Here is a 21580-nt window from a genome sequence, read left to right as displayed (position 1 = left end):
TTGTAGATATGTTACACACAAACAGTGAAATAAGCATAATAGATTAGCTTATCATGTAATGTGAACATTTATTGCACCAATAATTACAGATGAAATGTCATATGCAGGCAGATAAGATTAATATTTAAATTGAGCAGGGTCATCGAATTAAAATTATCTATTAGCAGCGTTTAAAGGCGGTTATACATGGGAGGCAGCAGATCCGTTCATGTGGCTCAGCGCAAGATAAACTTTTATCTTTTCACAGCTGTCACGTGTCATTGACCAATGGTGACTGTAACCAACTTGTTGGTTCACTTCAGAACAATCTGATTTTGCTCCCTATTCCTTATATTCTGTAGCATTCACTATAAAGTGAATGAATGATGGAATGAGTGTTTTTGTTAATTGCTAATGTATTCCCACCAATCACATTTATTTAAGCCAAGTTCTTTTCATGGTTAAACTGTTTTATGGAGAAATAACACATTTTATGATGATATAAAAGCAATATGGTAACACTTTACAATAAGGTTCCATTTGTTAACATCAGTTAACATTACTTAACACAAACTAACAATGAACAATAATTTTACAGCATTCATTAATCTTGGTTAATGCTAATTTCAACACATACTAATACATTTTTTAATCAAAAGTTGTATTAACTAACATTAGTTTATGGACTATGAACTATCAATGAACAATTGTATTTTTGTTAACTGAATTTAATGAATGGTGTGAAAATACATTGTTCATTGTTTTTGTTCATGATAACTTATGCATTAACTAATGTTAACAAATAGAACCTTATTGTAAAGTGACTGTTACCAGCAATATTAACATAATATATCATAATCAGAGAAAAAGGCATCAACATTGAACTTGCTTTGGTCAGATGGATGCAAAGAGTTTTGAATAATAACACAGAAAGCCGAACTCGGCAGCATCCATCCATCCATTTGATCTTATTTCCGGGTTTATGTGAGTCTCGGCTGCGTAAACTTTCATTTCAAAGTGTGCTTTCTTTTCCTCCAATCTCACTTGCTCCGCTCCGTGTCTTTTGCGAGAAGGCTTTTGTAACACTAGACGGTCCCATTGGGTGTTAATATAGTAATCGCTTCTTAAATTCCATAATCGATGCGCAAAATGTCTTTGGCCGATTGATGTGATGCATCGATTAATTTTTGCACCCCTTATTAACAGTACATTTAAACTTAGATTTATAAAAAATTAAACAAATAATGTTTATCCTGTTTAATTGTTCATTAAACAATGGTGATGCTGTAATTTTGGGGAAAATACCTTTCTTTCAAATGCATTGGCCTTCATTTAAAGCCCTCAAATTGAAACTGCCCCAAAATATCTCACCCATTTGTTAACTTCCATTCTTAAATTCTGGAAGACTTTGATAACAATGACACCAGTTTAAGATTCTGTAAGACTTTCCTGTTTTATTCATGAAGGTTTGTTTGACTGACTTTAATGCAGAACTGAAAAGAAAAGTGTTTTTCTCAAAACTGCAGAAACTGGTGATGTTGTGCTAGGACTAATTATATTTGATTGGAAATAACATTTTAATTGAGTATGGGTTGAAAATGTTAATCTTATCCTTATAGCTAGATTTCACCCACTGTTTGTTATTGCTTTTAAGAAACTAATAAAAATATTCTTGTGCAAAGTTCACTTGTGTTTTTTCTATTTATCTTCTGTTTTTGGTTTGGGAATCTTTTATTCACAGATTGTTATATTTTGGATAGTTTGGGTTTGACGATTTTGGTTTTAGGAGCTGGTTTGATACTACAGAGAAATTTTAGTGCAAGGCAAGCACACCAGCATGATTTTAGCACGTGCTGCATAAGATAGAGTAGCAACCTTAATGTTCTCGAACATGTTTCATTTGACAGCAGATTGCTATCAGCTTTAAAATCCTTGAAAATGGCTTGGCTGTCAACAGAGGTTCAGTTTCTCTGCACATACAGTTGGTAATCCAGGCGAACTGTTGTTTACTTGACTTTAATGCTGTGTATTCAAGGGTAAATCAGATTTGTCATTTCAGATCATTGTCTGTATCAAAATTCCCCATTTGTTAATTCCCTGCTTCGCTCTGTAATTTCTGCTCATTGCACACAATAAAGGGCTGAGCAAACAGTCACGTTAGTGTCCCTATGACACCTGAGTGGCTCCGTGGCCTTTAAATCTGAAAAATCCGTCTGTGATCGTGTGTCTGGGATTTTTCTGGTGCTCTATATTTGAATCAAAGGTCCTAGAATTATCAAGGCAGGTTGATTTTATGCATCTCTTGTCTCCGTTCTTCAGAGATTGTTGTCAGTTGTTTAACATGTTTTAAATTTGAATGCTTTACTGTTCCCATTAACTTGTCATATTTGTTATCTTCGGTTTCCCCTGGAAGTTTGATTCCCTCTTTTAACCTGAGAACATAAATCTGGATTATGAAATACTGAATGTATTCATAATTAGTTATCCTAATTCACAGATGTATACATTTACTAGTTATAAAAAGTATGCACTGACCTGACGTCAGTACATTGCATGCAAGTATTGAGACAGGCCATGATTTTATGAAGTTTGCATTCAAATAACAGTATCCCGAATTTAAGAAACATTTATGAATCATTATGCGTAAGCACAAGGTTTGAAAAATCTCTCTTGAAATAACATTTAACAAACTATTATACATAAACTATGATTTTAGATTCACTAATCCTAATCTCAACAGCACATCCCTTCCACAGAACCTTTTTTTTATGTGATTTAAAACATACTATCTGTCCGATATAGTATGCAAATTGGGATTCAACCATATGGGATAGTTCACCCAAAAATGACAATTCTATCATCATTTACTGATACTTATGTTGTTCCAAATACCTATACGTTTGTTTTCTTCTTTGGAACACAACATTAGATGTTAAGCAGAATGATACTGGAGCCTCAATCACCATTCACTTTCATTGTATAAAAAAGAAGCAATAAAAGGGAATTATAACTGAGACCAACATACTGCCTGACATTTACTTTTGTGTTCCTGAGAAGGTTTGGAAAAACATAAGGGTGAACAAATGGTGACAGAATTCTCATGTTGGGCTAGCCAAAGCCATCCCTTTTAAACGGTTTATGTGGAAGTCAATAAACCCAGCAAAAACAGATCGCTTTGTTGTCTGTAAATTTGAGACTACATTGGAGTCATATAGAACTGAAGGTGGTGGTGGTGGCGATAAAGGTGTCCATTAGTATTGTAAACCAGTATAAAACCCCCACTAGACCCTGACAGAGAGAACAAACCACCTGGGATTCATTCAAATCAGCAGTTCTTACTTAACTGTCATTTGTTTTCGTAAAACACACGTATTTCGAGCTTTTGTTTTGGGTAAATTCAGTAAAGATTCTGTTGAGTTCGTAAAAAAAAGTAGAACTCAATGTTTTCCTTGAACTTTGTGTTTATTGTCACGTGAAAATCTTCACGTGTCTTGTTGTTGTCCATTATAATGATATGTTGGTTGGTGATGTAAAATCCCATATGGAAAGGGTATGGGTAAACAAGAATATTATTACTTCTGAAAAGTGTAAGATGTGGTGATAAATTAATGGGCTGTACAAAATTCACAGCCAAATCTTTGAAGTTTTAAATAAGTGATAATTAATTGGCCAATATTTGGATGTTTTGAGATTATTGGCATCGGCCAATAACTCTGCCTTATTGACATGATTGCCAACCTTGTCAAAGGATATTGCACATTTTCTGCTTTCAGATGTAGTTCATAGTGAATTTTGAGTAAATATGGTGTAAAAGTTTGTCTCGTAATGGTTAGATTTCATTCATACTTGTGTGTTTGTAACTTGAAATGGGCCAATTTTTATATAATTAAATTATATATATGGCAAACCGTATACAGTACTGCTTTCAGCAGTGGTATACATCTAAAATGATACAACCACAATTCTGAAAATAGTTGTGACAGTGTGTACAAGGCTAATAAAAACAAAACTTTGTGTATTCAGTTAAACTTTTGCTATATTAAAAGCACAACCGCAACACATTATATGATGTTTTACCTTGTGAATGTTTTTATCTGAAAATATAAATTAATTTAAAATCAAATGATTGCAGCACACTTGAAATAACAATCTGACGAGTTGAAATTACATGGAGATGTGAAGCAGAAGTTGTTAAACAGGTTAGGCAATCATGTTAAAGTATGGAATAAGGAATCTCAGAAAAGAGCAAGGATGGTCCTAGGCTCGCCAATTTGCCACACAGTATCTGTGCCCTCCCAAATCTGTAGAAATCTCCATATTTCCTCAGATTATGAACGCCTGCATATGAAGTTCTAAATATTTCATATGGTTTATTAAATATCTTTGCTAATTTGATTATGCTATCAGCTGCCAGTAAGTGTTTAGTACTCACACATTTTACACCCACTGAATCAACTGTGTTTGCTAATAATATGCTTTACTGTGTACCCAGTTTGTATTTTGACTTTATATACAATTTTGAACATTAGCAGTGTGGTCCTGTCTAATTTGTATTTCTGTTTCTTTGTTTCCATTAGTGATCCTTACGTCAAGCTGTCCCTTTACGTTGCTGATGAAAATCATGAGCTTGCCTTAGTTCAAACAAAAACTATCAAAAAGGTGAGTTTTCTCTGCACTGAGATTTTCCAACAAATCAATTCCCGTTCATCGTTTCTAAGCGATTTTAGGATGCATCTAAAGTAATAAAGCGATGTGTTCTATAGGATATTTATACTGTCCTAAGCAGGATCATACATAGTTTAAACCCAACTGTATAAATGATAATCTGACCTTTGCTAATGTACATCCTGTATTCATATCTGTGTAGATTAATGCACAACATATAAGCATTGAATTAACTCCACGTGAATATGCATATGTGCAATATTCCCTACACCAAAACAAAAATGAGGAACAAAATCATGATGTATCTCCATGATTTTTTTTTTGTTAAGATTCTGTGAATGACAAAATTACACATGCAGGGAATATGCAAGGAAAAAATATATATATGGCCGGTAATTTTCTTTTTCACTTCACCCACGACCACCATTGACTACTGGACTTTGTTCTAAGTTGATAAAGACACTACCACTAGGAGGAGTAGATTCCTAGACCTGTTGCAATACCGCATGGGCACTTTCATAGTGATATCAGACCTTAAACAAAAAGGTTGTATCAGTCATAAGAATTCAGGACTGCGTGAATATGACCAAACAACCTAAAATGAGTTTGATAATAACGACCGAAAACCTCAGCAAGTTCTGGCATTCTTCACCATAGAGAAACCTTTAAAAGTTTAATGGTCCAAACTGCCTTACGATTCATACCGAGTGCCAGTTAATAAGGGTCACAACTGAGATAGTGTGAACTGCTCATACAAGAAAATAAACAACGATGCCCTAAGACATACGATAACGTCACCAGAAAACTAGAAATTTAAATGGGGCTTGCTGTTGCAGTCAGAGACCTTGTTTAATCAAAGTGCATGCTTTTTGATGCAAATATCTTGGAGGCAAGGAGGATTTGGTTGGCCAGTAAGTTCCATGTAAAGAGTGTACAGTATATGTGGCCTGTGTGAAATGATTTAGCTACAGAACATCATTCCTTAGAAAAGTGAGCAATTAAAAACTAGATTTGCATGAAAATCATAAGTCCGATTTCAAGTGCCTCGGGATTTTGTGCCACCAAAGAAAGAATTAGCAGTATTTTAGACCACTGGATACAAAGAGTTAAAGGCGTGTGTACTTTAGACAGGCGATAAATTGAAAAAGAAAGTCAGTCAGCATTTGAGCCCATGCAGTTCCATTAAGTGTGTAATCAGTTAAAATCCTTACTCTGGAACCTCCTATGCTGTGACTGCAGTCTGCTCAGGTTATTAATAGCTGACCATGCACTACTGTGTGGAACACAAGCCTTCTCATTCCTCCGGTCTCAGTGATGAAGGATGCTTCAGAAGTTCTACATTACAAATTACAAAAATAAAGTATGTTTTCAAACAACCTTTGGCAACACCCCTCAGACTTATTTCACACTTTCACACTCTCTGATTCCCTACGAACAAATAGGCAGTACTTAATAAAAGGTGATACATGTTTAATGCCTTAATAAACAAGACCACTATAACATAAACACACCGGACAGAAAGTGTTTCAGATGAATCGGCTCGTCCGATAACATCACCAGATTGCGGCAGCTGGTGTGCGTGGATCTAGCACAAGAGGTAGGATAGTTATTTGTTACTTGTAAGCATAATGATTCATATTTCGAGTATCTTACGAATTTATCTGAAGCTCGACAGTAACTAACTTGTGTGGCAATACTAGAGTGTAGTTTACCTGTCGAGAAGCAAAACGGCAAGAATCGAGCCCTAAAAATTCTCTCAAAGTCCTCCACAATGTAAATGTTCAATCTGGTTTGTTCTCTGTATCTTTGCCTTTTAGCAAGTCTCTGAATTTTGGCGAAGCTAAGTGTAGTTTGCTCTGAAACACGCCTGCCATGGACGTTCATATTCTCCCGATTGAACAGTTTACTACAAGTAGCCACGCCCCAAAATCCCGCGGTTTAGATAGAAAGGGATGGGCGGAGCTGTGCATGCTCAAAATATAAACATCAATGTTTTGATAGTGCCTGGGAGGCTCAATGTTTACACTTTTAGGGAATGTAAACCCACGATTGGCTTACTTACAGTTGTCAATGAACAATAAACTGTGATAGTAGAACGTATTATGACCATCAAAAAAAGTTGCACACTTCACCTTTAAGTATACCACAGAAGAAATTAAGTTACATTGGTTTGGAGTCATGGCAGAAAAATCAATCTCAAAATCCCTGAAATGCAGGCTTGTAGCACGTGATTCTTGATTTAGGAATAATACATTTTCCACTAATAATATTACAGAGTTAGGAAGGTTTTTTCAGTTATGAATGTTGGTAATTGTGGTAATTTTGGTCATCAAAAATGTCTGGAAAAGATTGACTTTATTTAAAAAGTGCATACAGTGTCGTAGGATGATGATTTTAGCTAATCGTGCAAATTCAGAAGACTTTAAGATTAGATAAATTTTCTTTTAGAATGATATAATAATTTTTTTCTTATGTTAATGCATTGATTGTTTAGATCCTTTAATATTTTTTTGTTATTTATTTAGTAGGCATTCAAATAATTTCTAACTACTCTTACAAAGAAGCAGGTCGCCTAAATAAGTGTAAACTCTTAAACTGCCATAACACTGCTTAAGAGAAAACAAGTGCTTTGAAAGCACTGATTGTATTGATAATGGCAATGAAGAGAGTACAGAGACCTGTGGGACTTGAGGAACAAGTGTGTGCAGAAAATTTACCTTTCCAGCTGACTTTATTCATGCTATTTTCTAAGTAATATGAAAACCAGGTAAACAGATATTCAGACAAGGATGAGATACTTGTGTGGCAGTCGGTGGTGGACTTTCAATCACAGTGGTCATGTCGAGTAAAATAAGATTGATGAAGAGTGGGGATGCCCTGGCTGCCAAACGTGATTCAGTCACTGCAAGGAGATACGATTTCAGTTCACCAGCCTGAAACATTGACTTTCTATGTTAAAGAGATGTCTCATCTGTATCGCTACTATGGTTGTTTGGGGCATTGGGAGTTAACAGGACCCGGTAAGATTTAAGTAATGTAGAGAGGAGGATTAGCAAATTATAAAAATCCCCTACAGAATATATATATACACAGACACTGGCGGCCAAAAGTTTGGAATAATGTACAGATTTGCTGTTTCAGAAGGAAATTGGTACTTTAATTCACCAAAGTGGCATTCACCTGATCACGAAGTATAGTCAGGACATTACTGATGTAAAAAAAACGGCAACATCACTATTTGAAAATGTCATTTTTTTTTTTAATCAAATCTAGACAGGCCCCATTTCCAGCAGCCATCACTCCAACACCTTATCCTGGAATAATCATGCTTAATTGCTAATTTGGTACTAGAAATCACTTGCCATTATATCAAACACAGTTGAAAGCCATTTGGTTCATTAAATGAAGTTTAACATTGTCTTTGTGTTTGTTTTTGAGTTGCCACAGTATGAAATATACTGGCATGTTTTAAGGTCAATATTAGGTAAAAGAAAAATGGCTTTCATTAGAAACTCATCAGTCAATCATTGTTTTGAGGAATGAAGGCTATACGATGCTTGAAATTGCCAAAACAAAAAACTGAAGATTTCATACAAAGGTATACACTACAGTCTTCAAAGCCAAAGGACAACTGGCTCTAACAAGGACAGAAAGAGATGTGGAAGACCAGCTGTACAACTAAACAAGAGGATAAGTACATCAGAGTCTCTAGTTTGAGAAATAGACGCCTCACATGTCCTCAGCTGACAGCTTTGTTGAATTCTACCCGCTCAACACCAGTTTCATGTACAACAGTAAACAGAAGACTCAGGGGTGCAGCCTTATGGGAAGAATTGCAAAGAAAAAGCCACTTTTGAAACCGAAAAACAGAAAGAAAGGGTTAGAGTGGGCAAAGAAACAGACATTGGACAACAGATCATTGGAAAAGAGTGTTATGGATCTTAACCCCATTGAGCTTTTGTGGGATCAGCTAGACTTTAATGTGCGTGAGAAGTGCCTGACAAGACAGACACATCTATGGCAAGTGCTACAGGAAGTGTGGGGTGAAAGGTCACCTGAGTATCTGGACAAACTGACAGCTAGTATGCCAAGGATCTGCAAAGCTGTCATTGCTGCATGTGGAGGATTTTTTGATGAGAACTATTTCAAGTAGTTTAAGAAGTTCTGAACACATATTTTTTCAAATTGTAATAATAATTTTTGATGTTTTTAATGTACAGGTGTGTGTGCAATTTGGGTATGGCATATTGTAATAAATACAAATTAACATAAGATACATCACACAATGTCCATCAGACTTACAAGTCAATAATTTAAATTCCTCACACTGCATCAAATTTTTATGTTGTTCGCAACCCATTTTATTTCTAAACATTTCATATCAAACAAAAATGTAGAGAGGGTCATGATTTAATTCATTGGGAATTGATTTGACCGTGAAAAGTCATTACGTACCAGAAAGGAGCATGGTGAGATTAGGGGAGGGGTTTGAAAAATTAAAGGCTAGGGTATACATCACATTTTCCACATGTCAGCACATCTTGTGCACAGTTGGGCGCTCTACACTTTCAAAGTATACCCTTTTGAAGAGCACATATGGACTCTTTCGACACACACCCACTACTGCTGCAGCGATTCTTTGGTACAGTCAACACAAGTGCCATGCACAGACAATGCGCAATGAAAGGGGCTTCCGCCACCGCATATCTAAATAAAAACTAGGCTAGATGCGGACAATCTGCATATTATGCTAATAAAAAAAGTTGCTTCACACTTGATGTACCGGTAGGAAAACCAAAGTAGACTTTGGCCATAAGAGAGATCGGTGATGTCACTCAAAAAGGAAAGTTACAGAGTTATTACGCGTTGACTTAAAAAGAAACCGTACACTTAATCAGCATTGGTCACAGCGACTAGAGCTTGCATCATTCATTGCTTTAAGTTCTTCCTCAGTGTATATAATTTACGCTTGGGTGTGTTTCTGCACTTTAATAACCCAAGGTATTTTCACGAGCTTTGGCACATGGTTCACAGACCAATAAATAAGAACAATTCACACTTCACAGCATCACATAAGTTTGCGAGTGTACCTGTACTCTCATTGCAGTGAACATGTATCTACAGTATGTTTATGTCATGGCAATAAATGATTTCTTGTTTGCATTAATGTCATATTAAAGAGTGAGCTACTGTATGGATGTCTGTTTGTGCTTTACCCCGAAGATCAATTAAGGTACTCCTTTGAGGACATTTTAATTAAAATGTTATCCAATCTGCCATTTTGACATTATGATTAAGTTCTTCTACCACTTAACAGGATCAATAGCAGTCAAAGGGCTGCTGCACTAGCTCTGTCTGGACGTTAATTCCCCCTTTCCCTCCGTCTTTTATCTTTGTGTATATGCAATCATAATATTTTTTTCAAGTGCAGTAAATATTAGCCAATGTCTCCTGTCCAGAATGTCCCTTGTGTTATAAATCTTATTGCGATAATACTTGATGCTCACTTGTCCGTTGTTGAAATGGCTGGTTGAATTTAGCTCTACCACGTGGTTAAACATTTTTTTATACAATTTCTTAAACTTTGCTTTCTTCAGTGCTGCAAACCAAGTGAGTTATATTTTTTTAAACTTATTGTGAATGTGTGTGCTTTCTTTTTCAGACACTGAACCCAAAATGGAACGAGGAATTCTATTTCCGGGTAAGTTTCATTGTTCCGTTGCTATAGGTTGTCCTTGGATAAGCCTAACCTGGCTCACATTATTCATTATTCACTCTTCCTGATTGTTCCAGCTTTATGTCATTTAACTATCATATTTATCTCAGCATTCCAGTGCTTTAAAAATCATCACTTTATAATATATCTAAAAAAACACAGAAAATATCTCACCTCTATAATAGTAACAATCGTCGTAATCAGTTATAGGATGCAGCATTACGTGGCGGCGATGATCGTCAATGTAGCTTGAACGTAATATGATCTTCTGAAAAAAAGGGTGTATCAGCTTCGCAGAGCTGTTTCATTAAGAACTCCATTCACACAGATGTGATTTATATGCGCTATTCTAAGCCTCGGATAATGACTCCCCTTTTCATTAGAAAGCGTTCACTTACGTTCGCACCAGAACCAAGTTTAGCACCTGAATCTCAGAAAACGGCCCCGCTTGTAAAATGGCTTTATATTGCAGATGGCAAGTGCTTGCAATGGATGGTTAGGTTGGTTGCGTGTGACTGCGAATGCACTGACACATGCATGCTTTTGTTTGTTATGAAATGAATTGGAATTTATGGTACTGCTAGCCATAGACATTGTATAACTTTCTTCTTTCATGTCCACAGGTCTGCCCGCAGAACCACAGGCTTCTATTTGAGGTTTTCGATGAAAACCGACTGGTAAGACCCCTACACACTCATAAGAACACATCAGTCAGTATTCTAGCGGGGTTATAATATTACTGATTATATTCCTGTAGCTCAACTGTTACAGCATGACACTTGTAACACCAAAATGAAGGGTTAGATTCCCAGGGAACACACTTACTGATAAAACATATACATTTACATTTATGCATTTGGCAGACTCTTTTATCCAAAGCGACTTACAGTGCACTTATTACAGGGACAATCCCCCCGGAGCAACCTGGAGTTAAGTGCCTTGCTCAAGGACATAATGGTGGTGGCTGAGCTGATCGAACCAGCGACCTTCTGATTAACAGTTATGTGCTTGAGCCCACAATGCCACCACCACTCCTTGAATTAAAGTGTCTACCAGTTAGATACCAGTTACAATAGATGTAAATATACTTTTTCCAGTTTATCCTATTTGGCATGATTTCAAATTATTCCTTATATTTCAAATATGTGTGATTGGGAAATATTCTGTAAACTAGTCCAGTCTGCATGCTACAATGAAGTAGAACACATGATGAGCTATTACTGATTAACTTTTTTTTGTTTCCACTCTAACTCTGCTCCAAAACCTAGTTAGCTGTCTTACTGTCTACTGCCAACTTGGACAGCATATTAACCATCATAGAACCTTGCAAGTGGCTGATTTGTAACACCCTACAATACGCAAATAGCGCTTTTCGCATGAAGCACACGGGAGACTCGACTTAAGGCCAAATTGTCCCGAATTAAATTTAAGCTAATTTGTAATCTTGAATAATTTTTTTCATGGATCTTGTCACAATACATTCTGGGATTGACATGAAAAGCATTAAAAAACAAGAAAAGCACAAACAAATCCGCTGTTTCTCCCAGATGCAGCTAAAATCAGACACACTGAAGAAGATCTGTGAAGTTCTCCTGCTTGTGTATGTTTTCACTTTTTCCAATTTTCCAATATGATGTATTTATCCTTGTAAACCAGCACGTAACAGGCAAAGTTTAAAACTCTTGTTGAAACAGTGGTTGACAGCTTTTCTGCTGTCAGGGACGCATCTCTGTTTATGGTTTTTGTGATCCATTTATGTTTTAGACCCCATTTAAACCTGTATATAGCGTTGACCACTTGTGATCGGATCACCCAAAAAGTGATCTTAATACAGGTGTAAATGGGGTCAAAGATATATTTTTAATATTAATATGATATAAAAGTCCAGTTGTGCAATTCATGTGAGCGCTAAAGCATTAGTTATTGTCCCTGTGGCAACGTTGCTCAGTGGCTTGATCTGGCTGAGTTTCAATGCACAGCTTAACAGAACCTGAGCATCTTCCTTATATGTCTGAGCATGAGCACAGATTGTCCCAGTGACTGGACATTGATTTAAATAATGATTCGATCTCTCTCTCCCTTCCTTCACTTTTCTTTCCACAATGCATTTTGTTTCTTTAAACCACTCAACAGCTTGCTGACAGATACAGGCAGTCATATGGAATTTCCATTTTTGGGTGGACAATACCTTTTAATATTTTGATTGTGCACAACAAATTATAGCAACTTCGTGCAGATTCTATTTTTCTTTTTCTGAAAACCACTGTTATTGAGACGCAAAACCGCCCCGGAGTCGTGTGGGTGAGCGAATGTGCTTTTGAAAAGAGGCCAGTTCAATTCAAACCTGTACTTTCAATCAACCAAATGTGTGCACTGTTATTTTATTTAGGCGGGTTATGTAATGTTATGTGATGGTTTTGAAGAATTAAGAAATGGTCTTTAAATAAATATACAGTATACTAGCTACTGTATGTAAACAACACTATGGTGAAGTAGCAGTGTGGAAGCTCTCTTTCATAGTTCCAAGAATGCACAGCACTGTGAAAATAGTGCCTACGCCATGATGTCTCCACTCTTTGTTTGCAACTCCCCCACTGCTGGGCATGTGTGCCATCACAAACAATACCCCCTTGAAGAGTGCCCACGCACTCACAATCAAGGCCTTTCTTTCAGTGTGAGTCTGTCTTGCTCACTCATTCCATAAGAGGCTGCTCTGATTTCACAGTTTACGTTGGGATGGCGACACTGATAGACTGTAAATAGTGTTATTGATCATTTGTAGAGTGATATAAAGGGCTAGTTTACCCAAAAATGACAACTATGTCATAATTTACAGTATAGTACACTCATGTTGTTCCAAACCCAAATTACTTTGTCTTCCATGGAACACAAAAGGAGATGTTTGGGAGTCTCAGTCACCATTCACTTTTATTGTATGGAAAAAGGATGCAATAAAGGTGAATGGTGACTTTGTGTAAAATCTGCCTAGAATCTCCTTTTTTGTTCCACAGAAGAAAGTCATGGGTGTTTGAAACAACATAAGGGTCCATTCTGCAGAACTTGCCAGATTGTTGCCCAAATTCAGTGCATAAAATGAAGAAAATTGCCTTTAACTCTCTTGGCAATAGTCAAATTTGCCCTCTGTTTCTCCTTAGACAAAGTGCTATGCACTACAGTATGTCACTCTCAGCTTGCATGCAAACAATGTGGTGTAATCTTTCTGGATTTTCATGTATGATTTTCACCTTGCTCGGCCTGTCAACAGTCTGCTTCAAATCGATTATGACATTTGCAGTCTGTCAGCAGCACAGAGTTAAAGAGACCAATCTAAAGATTTGAGTTTTGTGGATTTTGGGTTGTTTACATTGAACAGAAACAAATGCCAGCACAAAACGTTAAAGCTATTGACCTGTGATTAATTATACTACCAGTCAATTAAGAAGAAAAAAATAAAATATTTATATTATTTGTTTTCCAGATTACCCCAAATTTAAGCAGGTTTTTAAGCCTTGCAAAATACGATAGATTGCCTTAAATGGTTGCTTTTGTTTTAGGAATGGTAATGGTTGTGAATTAATGAATTAATGTCTTGCGTTTAAAAACCTCCTATTAGTATTTTTAAAGCCGATGGAATATTTCAACCATGCCAGCCCTGAAGAATCTTGATGAGACAATTTGCATGTCAAAGTAAAAGCAGTGATTTTCTTCCAGTAAACGTACACATCCTGGAAATTTGATATGTTTGTGAGAAGAGGGGCAAATTCTTCCTTTTCCCAGCTAAAAAGACCAGTTTAAGACACATTGCTTGTCTTAGCTGTTTTAAGATGGATTAGCTGGTCTGACCAGACTAGCCAAGCTGGTGTTTAGCTGGTTGGTCAACGGTTCTTTGAACCTGACTAGATGACAAGTGCCCAAATCCCCTCTAAAACAAGCATTCAGACCAGCCTGACTAGGGTGGGAGACTAGGTAAGACTAGCTTTAGCTGGTTTAAGATTTTTTTTTTTCTACAGGTTTGATGTCTTGTGCTGTTGAAGATTTTCTTTTGAAGTGGAATGTACTTTGGGTAACACTATGTCCCAGGTTGGCTTAGCCCAGTGTCCCGTGTGGCCCTGTGTGGCCCTGTGTGCGACGAGCATAGATTTATGAGCTTGTGTTTTCTGAGTCAGCTGTGATCCCTCTCTCGCTCATCCCACCCCTGGCGGTCTAGTTCCTTCTGACAGATCAGTAGCAGCTGAGAGAGTGCTGTTTGGGCCTAACCAAGAGGTGGGGGTGGGTGCCATCTGGATCATGTGACCCCTGCCACCCTACCCTCACCTTTGCTTGCAAGAGCACCAGGCGTCCTTATCCAATCATGTCTGGAATGCAGCTTGCCACTTGGGCTATTTCTGCTTTCTGTCGCTATCGTAGTGTAGGGCTAACGGTTTGACACTTAAGAGTTTTTTCTTTTTCTTTTTCTTTTTTTCATTTCCCCATCTGACTCCTCTTTCCAGCATTTTTCGCTCCCTCTCTCTCTCTGCCTGAACTTTTAAGCTCCCTGGCAGTGCTTCACTGGTAGCTGTGAAATGAAGCAGTCTCTGTCTGTGAGTAAGGGAACAAGAGAAAGAAAGGAAAGAGTGGATGAGCAAGACAGAGAGTGAGAGAGAGAGAGAGCGAGAGAGAGGGAGAGAGCAAAAGGGGATCACATGCACAAAAGTGTGGGCGAGACAGATCCAGCAGAACTGGACAGAGACAGATCAAGTTAGACAGGAGAATGTCTCACCGCCTGCAGTTGTATTTTGGCTCGGGAAACAGAAATACTGTGCCTGAGTTTGAGCAGCTTAATGGGGCGGCAGAGGATAGAGGAGAGACTGCTACCAGTTATGGGATAGACTACAGCGGCGTAGGAGCCATGATGTCCCATATGCAGCCACGAAACGGAGGACTTACTGAGAACCCAGAGTCTGGTGCGGCTGCTGTTTCTGACACCTCTCTAATGCGAAGTTCTTCCATGTTCATCCCACAACTCCAGGGTCATACCGAACCACGGATGACCAAGAGCACCTCTGTGCAGATATCACTCCAACGTTCAAGTGCTCCCCAAAAAGATGCATCATCCCTTGATCCACCTCCGGGATACCCCCAGGATCCAGCTCCACCCTACCCTGAACCTGGTGAAGATTGGCCTTTACCTCCACCTCCACCCTACCACAGAAGGGAGGACCCAGCATGCCACAATGTGGAACCAAAGCCTATCCAGCCTAAGAGACAAGTGTTTTGTGTCCGGCCAATTGATGGGCAAAATGGATGTGCCGTTATGGGTGTACCCAGTGGAGGTCCCCAAGGGCTTAGCATTGGAGGTTTCTCTATTCAAAGAAGATCTTCAGATGGCTTAGATGTCCAGCAGTTTAAGATCATGCCATTTAGCAAAGAAGGCCAGAATGGCCTATTCCATCGTTGTTATGTCCAGCAAAACACGAATGGAAGCACTGGTGCACAAAGACTTGTTTTCCAGCTTCAACAGGACCAAGGACGGCACACAAGCACTAATTCTCAAACTGAAGTGACTGATTTTGGCTTTACGGAATCTAAATCTGGGCATGTGGTGCGATACCCTCGGATCCGACTTGAGAGGAGCGCTTCGCAGCCATTACAATCCAGAGAAGTTCCTTCACACCTCGGATCCATGCCAAATCTTCATTCCCCAATCTCAGAAAGGGATAAAGAGAGTGAGATTGTTGAGAACACACCTCGAGGTTGCACATTCAAGATTAGCAAGGAGCAGAACCCCAGGCAGCCCAAGTTTAAGATATATTTCAGCCAGGGAGGCGAGCACACTCCCATCCAATCTCGGGATATTTCCTTTGGAAAGGTGCCTGTCTGCATCAACCCACAGGTAATTACTGCAGAGGACTTAAAGTTCTGCTGAGAATGAAGCTTTCGAGCTTATTTGCATTTATTGACCTAAAATAAGAACTCTTTTGGAAAACTATTTTGAGGTTCTAACGAGCCATTTGATTTTTGGTTACCTGCTATGTACGGCACCTAGACCCGAAATGCAGTATTGGGTTTTGAGATCTCATAAAGTGTAAAACTCAATATGATAATAGTTTGAAAGTGGCTTGAGAATGGCAAAAACAGATGAATAAGGTAGCAGGATTTAGTTGAGGAAAGAGGAGGTGGGTTCAGGAATGACTTGTCCACATTCTGGGAAGTGAAAATTCCAAGAAAATGGGGGCCAGGAACAAAACTTAACCACACTGTCTTTTGGTTTCCAATAACAAGTATGCAAACCTTTACACACTCAGTACGATATTTTGAAATTGGAAAATATATGGAGACTGGAAGCATTCTCAGACGTAACTTCATTCATGGGGGCTTGTCCACTTGTCTTTCCCCCCTTTCTTTAAGAGGGCCGTTCTGTCTTTAGTTCTGTGTCAAGTGTTTTTGTTAGTTTTCAAAGTGGCCTTTTTCCTTTGGCCTGGGTCACCGTTCATCTCTTGTAACAGCTGTTCTTTGGTAATTAAGGTCTAATACATGGTTAAACCCAGACTGCCAATAAAGAAGTTTAATAAGCTCTCAGTATCGGTAACTTTATAAAAGGACTGTGTTAATGTATTGTTATTACTCAAATGTAGAAAATCTGAACGAATCACTGTTATATTAAGCTCAAGGCTTTGTGTGAGTTTCTCAAATAGTTCCTCACAAATCTGGTTCTTTTTATTCATGCCAAATGTAATTTATCAGACTGATTATACTGGTTTTCATTTCATTTATCTGCCTTTTGGGAGTTCGCTCATTAGTTCAGTTATTCACTCGTCTAAGATGACAATTTATTAGAGTAGTGCTGAGATACTCTGTGGCATTTATCAATTTGTTACATGTAGAATAACCTTTTGTTTAACTATTATTTGTCACTTGCAAAAACCATGACGGCATCTTTCCAATGGAATGTGGAAAAAGTGGATGTAGCTTTCACAGTGATCATATTTGTAAACCGCAAGGCCGGAATATCTGTGGCATCCACATTTTAGAATCTTCTGATTCCAGAATCAGGAATGCCACACAAATACTTCCCCAATTTCTGTGGCATCTAAATGAAGCATACAGTATGTATTTCAGTACCTGTTCAATTACTGGAAATAAGTCACTCCAGGAGCTGAATGTTCCAGCATAGACTAAGTTCATCGGCTGAAGTGTACTTCAGGTCTTTTCCTCACTTGAAGGCTTGACTGCTTTTTATAACACCTCAAGGATGTATTTGTTGATAAAGAAAAAAAAACTCTTAAGATTAGGTTTATAATACATCAGAATACAGAATTTCAGTTTACAAAGAATTACCTCCATTACAATACAGTGTCACTGCTGACAATAAACAGTAAGAGGTGGTTTGCTGGTCTTAGCTGGTTTAACTAGTCTCTCAGCCTTATCTCAAATGCCCAAAATCATTCTAAGACCATTAAATAAACTAAGCTAAACACCTTAGAATTGTTTAAGAAGGTTTTATACAAGACTTGTTTTTTAAAAGACGTGTAGTAGAATTTATCTAATACTATAGTTTTTCCATAATTAAATAAAATTTAATCTGGCATTTATTGCATTTGTTCCTTGTGACTTGGATAAAAACTGTCATACCACATGGAATTTCCATTGATCTGCCAGTAGTACTATCAGGTTTATGCATGTGACCATTTGCTGTCTCACCAGATTTAGCAAGCGTTAGGAGAGCTACGGGTGGAAATCTTACTTAAGTCTGCTGTGGCGGCTTTCTTCCAGACGTTAAGATTGAGAGCTTTGCTCATAGGTAAAAAAAGAAGATTTTGAGGGAGTGAAAATGAGATTGAATGAAAGAGCCAGGCTCTTCTTTCAGCAATGCTCATCATTGCAGTGATAGTTTGCTGTTGGCATTTAGACAGGAACCCTCTTTGTCAGTTCTCCAATCTTATTTTAGTGCCACAGTATGTTGCGAAACTGATGGCAGAAGTTTATTTTTCTCAGGTCCCGTTGTCGTAACCCCTAACCTTTGCAGTCCCTTAAAGTGGCTACATGACCTATTGCCTCACAAAGTTATGTGCTTCTTTTGATCTTTGAGTCCCTCTTTTGATCTGTTATTTTGTTTATTTGACCAGCGATTCTTTTTCTCTTTGGGTTCATATCTATGGATATTTAAACACAACTTCTTGGTTCTTCCCTGCTGTCTTGATTTTGACTTGTTTTTTCACTTTTCACCCTCAGCTATCTGATGGACGATGACTAAGCAAATATTTATTTTTAACTCGGAGCATTGTGTGGGAACTGGACTTTCATGATCATAAAGATGTATCTTAATGGGCTTAAAGTCCCTTTGAAAATAAAAGACATGAGTTCATTATTACAAAAGGAAAGAAAGGTTCCTTAGTGACAGGAATCATTGCCAATACAGTGCCAGAATTCTTCTAGAATGTGACCTTTCAACCAGCTTTGTGAGATTTCTAGATCATTCTTTTATGCCTGTTTGATTAATAAATGTTGCTTGCTACGGCAACCCTCTCTATTAATATTGCCCATTGCGAAGTATTAACATTTTTTGCTGAAGGGGTCATTCACACTGAATTCACTTTTCAATGGATTTCAATGTAAACATGCTATTCAGACATCTTTGACTTATGCCATGTCTTTCAGTTTTTTCTCTCTCTCAGTTTTTCGCAATGGAGCTCATGATGTTTAGATGCCATGTCAAAGTAAAATTATCCTCAGCTGTTAAAAATAGGTCCTGTGACATGGCTTCTTTAGCGCAAGAATCTGTTCTGTGTGAACAGCCCCCAACTCCTCCTGTGCTGTTTATGCAATGGACATGAATAATACCTCAAATTGTGTAGCTTGTTGAGCTGTTATTTTCTTGATTTCCAATTGGGAAAGCTGCTTTTGTGATTCACCATCAAGTTGAAAAGCTCCTGGTGGTCCTCAACCCTTTTGGCTCAGAAATGCCCAGCTTTATTATCTAATATGTTTAATATCTCAAGCATGGTTGGTTATCCGTTATGAAGAGGAGCATGAGAATGTGTTTGTGGTCCTGTCATTCACTCGCCACCACACATAGTGACTTATACTTAACCTTTCAGTGATACATGAGTGTTGTTATCCAAAGTATGTGCCCAATCTAATGTTCTGGTGCTCACTTTGGATGTCAGAAGTCTTACAAGTTTTTTGTTGCGAGCGTTTTTGTATGCAAATAGCAGTCTGACCAGTTTTGAAATTGGATTGCTGCTGGTGTGTTTCAACATGTTTTATTGCTTAATTTACATTGGAAATCATTTTTGCAGTGTATATGCTAATTAAGCCTATGTATTTACATTATTTTACAGGATTGCATGCCATTCATCTTTCATGGTGAAGCCCTGAAGTTGGCGAAGGGGCAGTGCGCCCAACATTCTGTCATCATGTAAACAGTAAATACACTCTTGTTGCTCAAAATCTGTATGACTTTCATCTGAGGGGGAAAAACTAAACAAAAAAAAACGAGTTGTCAGGGACATCTGACAGTCTCAATTGCCATTCACTTTCTTTGTATTGAAAAAAGATGTCATGAAAGTTAATGGTATCTGAGGCTGTCATTGGGCCTAACACATCCTTTTGTGTTCCACGGAAGAAAGTCCTACAGGTTTGGAACAACATCAGAGTTAGTAAATGATGACTTAATTTTCTTTATGAACAAACTGGCCCTTCAAATTCTTTAAGCATTGTGCAACACAGACTTGAGAGTATGGTCCTTGTTGTCTTAATACGTTTATTCCACACAGGCTCACTTGGGTCGTGATCGCTCCAAGAATGGGCTTTTCAACCTCGGTCAGGTAATCTATTGGTCTAGTGTGACTCAGCTACCTGGCAATCACAGCTGTCAATCTCACTGTTTGGCTTATTAAATTTGGTTGGAGTTAGAGTGCGATTGGAGGCTTGTGATTGGCGAATCATGCATTAACACACTCCTCCTGACTTTGACCTTTGACCCTCACTCATGGCCCATCTGCTACTCCTCACTGGGTTGGACAGGTTTTTCTTAAAGAGATAGTTCGCCAAAAAATACAAATTCTATCAATATGTACCTTCATGTGGTTCCAAATCTGTATGGCTTTCTTCCGTGGAACACAAAATGAGATATTAGCAGAAGTTTCCCTCAGTAACCATCTGTTTTCATTACATCTTTTTTTTTTCTTCATAAAATGAAATCGAATGGTGAATGAGGATGACATACTGCTTAACCTCTCCTTTTGTGTTCCACCTAAAGAAAAAAGTGATATGGGTTTAAAACAACATTAGTAAATGCCAGTACTTTCATTTTTGGGGTGAAGAATTCCTTTAAGTGATGCCTATTGGAATTAACAGTGCCCTTATTTCTGTATTTCCTTCTCCCTATTAGTCACTCACTCGCACACATACAGAACATACACACATTCATTCTTCTTGGGTTATACAGGTGTGCATTGATGATCCTCATCTCTGTAATTTATCCTCTTCAAGCCCTGCCAAAGTTCAGAAACCATTGATATGCAGCCAAAGCTCTACATTGCTTCATTATTAACCCTTTTCTCTGGTTGTCTCTTTCTTTTTCATATACAGACCAGAGATGACTTCCTTGGACAGGTGGATGTACCTCTTAATCATTTACCAGTAAGATTATGTGTAATTGTGTTGCTCTAATGAATATCAAGTACATGAAGAAGCCACAAGATGCGGTGCGGTACAGTGAATAGTTAAACGAATAGTTGTCATGATTTACTCAACCTTTACTGTATGTTGTTCCAAACCAGTGCAACATTCTTTCTTAAGCAGAACATGTAATATATGTTTAATACAATGGCAGTTGATAGCATCTTACTTTAAAGCTTAGAAAAGGTCCCAAAAGTATCATAAAAGTAGTCTGTGTGATTTGTGGTAAAGGCGGTCGGGCGTGGTGCTGGCCACCCACCCCCTTGTGTACCGTTCCGGCCTTCATAGGTGCTCCCTAAAAGCACTTGCCCCTACAGTCTGTTAAGGCTAAATGGGGAATCTTTGTCTTTGTTTGATGATGTGTTTATGAGAAAAGTTCTCACGTGAGCACTCGAGCTACTGTGATCATGCTTCTCTCATAGCGATCATGTGCGCATTATTATTCAGATTTTAATGTAATTATTGAACTATTGCCGTAGTTTCCCCACTTCGCAATGTGCCTTAACCCCTTAGTATTAAGTTCACTGTAACGTATGACTTCTTGTGTCTTATGGCTTT

At 38.0% G+C, this 21580-nt stretch overlaps 3 protein-coding genes across 19 annotated transcripts in view; 2 read left to right on the top strand and 1 right to left on the bottom strand.

The window, feature by feature from the left end:
- Positions 1 to 21580, top strand: part of LOC127624804 (calpastatin-like) — a 711053-nt gene that overhangs the window by 340334 nt on the left and 349139 nt on the right. The window lies entirely within an intron of this gene.
- LOC127624796 (E3 ubiquitin-protein ligase NEDD4-like) overlaps positions 1 to 21580 on the top strand; it is a 125769-nt gene that overhangs the window by 23330 nt on the left and 80859 nt on the right. For 3 of the 12 annotated variants that reach the window (XM_052099697.1, XM_052099696.1, XM_052099690.1), the window contains exons 1-3: positions 14923 to 16232; positions 20116 to 20166; positions 20933 to 20983. In XM_052099697.1, the coding sequence (XP_051955657.1) occupies positions 15111 to 16232; positions 20116 to 20166; positions 20933 to 20983 (1224 nt within the window). In that variant the 5' untranslated portion in view covers positions 14923 to 15110. Of the gene's footprint in view, positions 1 to 4556; positions 4639 to 10306; positions 10346 to 10983; positions 11038 to 14911; positions 16233 to 20115; positions 20167 to 20932; positions 20984 to 21580 lie in introns of those variants that run through there. The other 9 variants (XM_052099699.1, XM_052099698.1, XM_052099701.1 and 6 more) reach the window with 6 other exon arrangements.
- Positions 1 to 21580, bottom strand: part of LOC127624799 (drebrin-like) — a 175792-nt gene that overhangs the window by 104125 nt on the left and 50087 nt on the right. The gene's annotated exons all lie outside the window — the stretch shown is intronic.

The sequence above is a fragment of the Xyrauchen texanus genome, chromosome 31 (genome assembly GCF_025860055.1).
Source record: "Xyrauchen texanus isolate HMW12.3.18 chromosome 31, RBS_HiC_50CHRs, whole genome shotgun sequence".
NCBI classification, from domain to species: domain Eukaryota; kingdom Metazoa; phylum Chordata; class Actinopteri; order Cypriniformes; family Catostomidae; genus Xyrauchen; species Xyrauchen texanus.
Note: the sequence above shows the minus strand (reverse complement) of the source record. Positions and strands in the feature narration are given on the sequence as shown.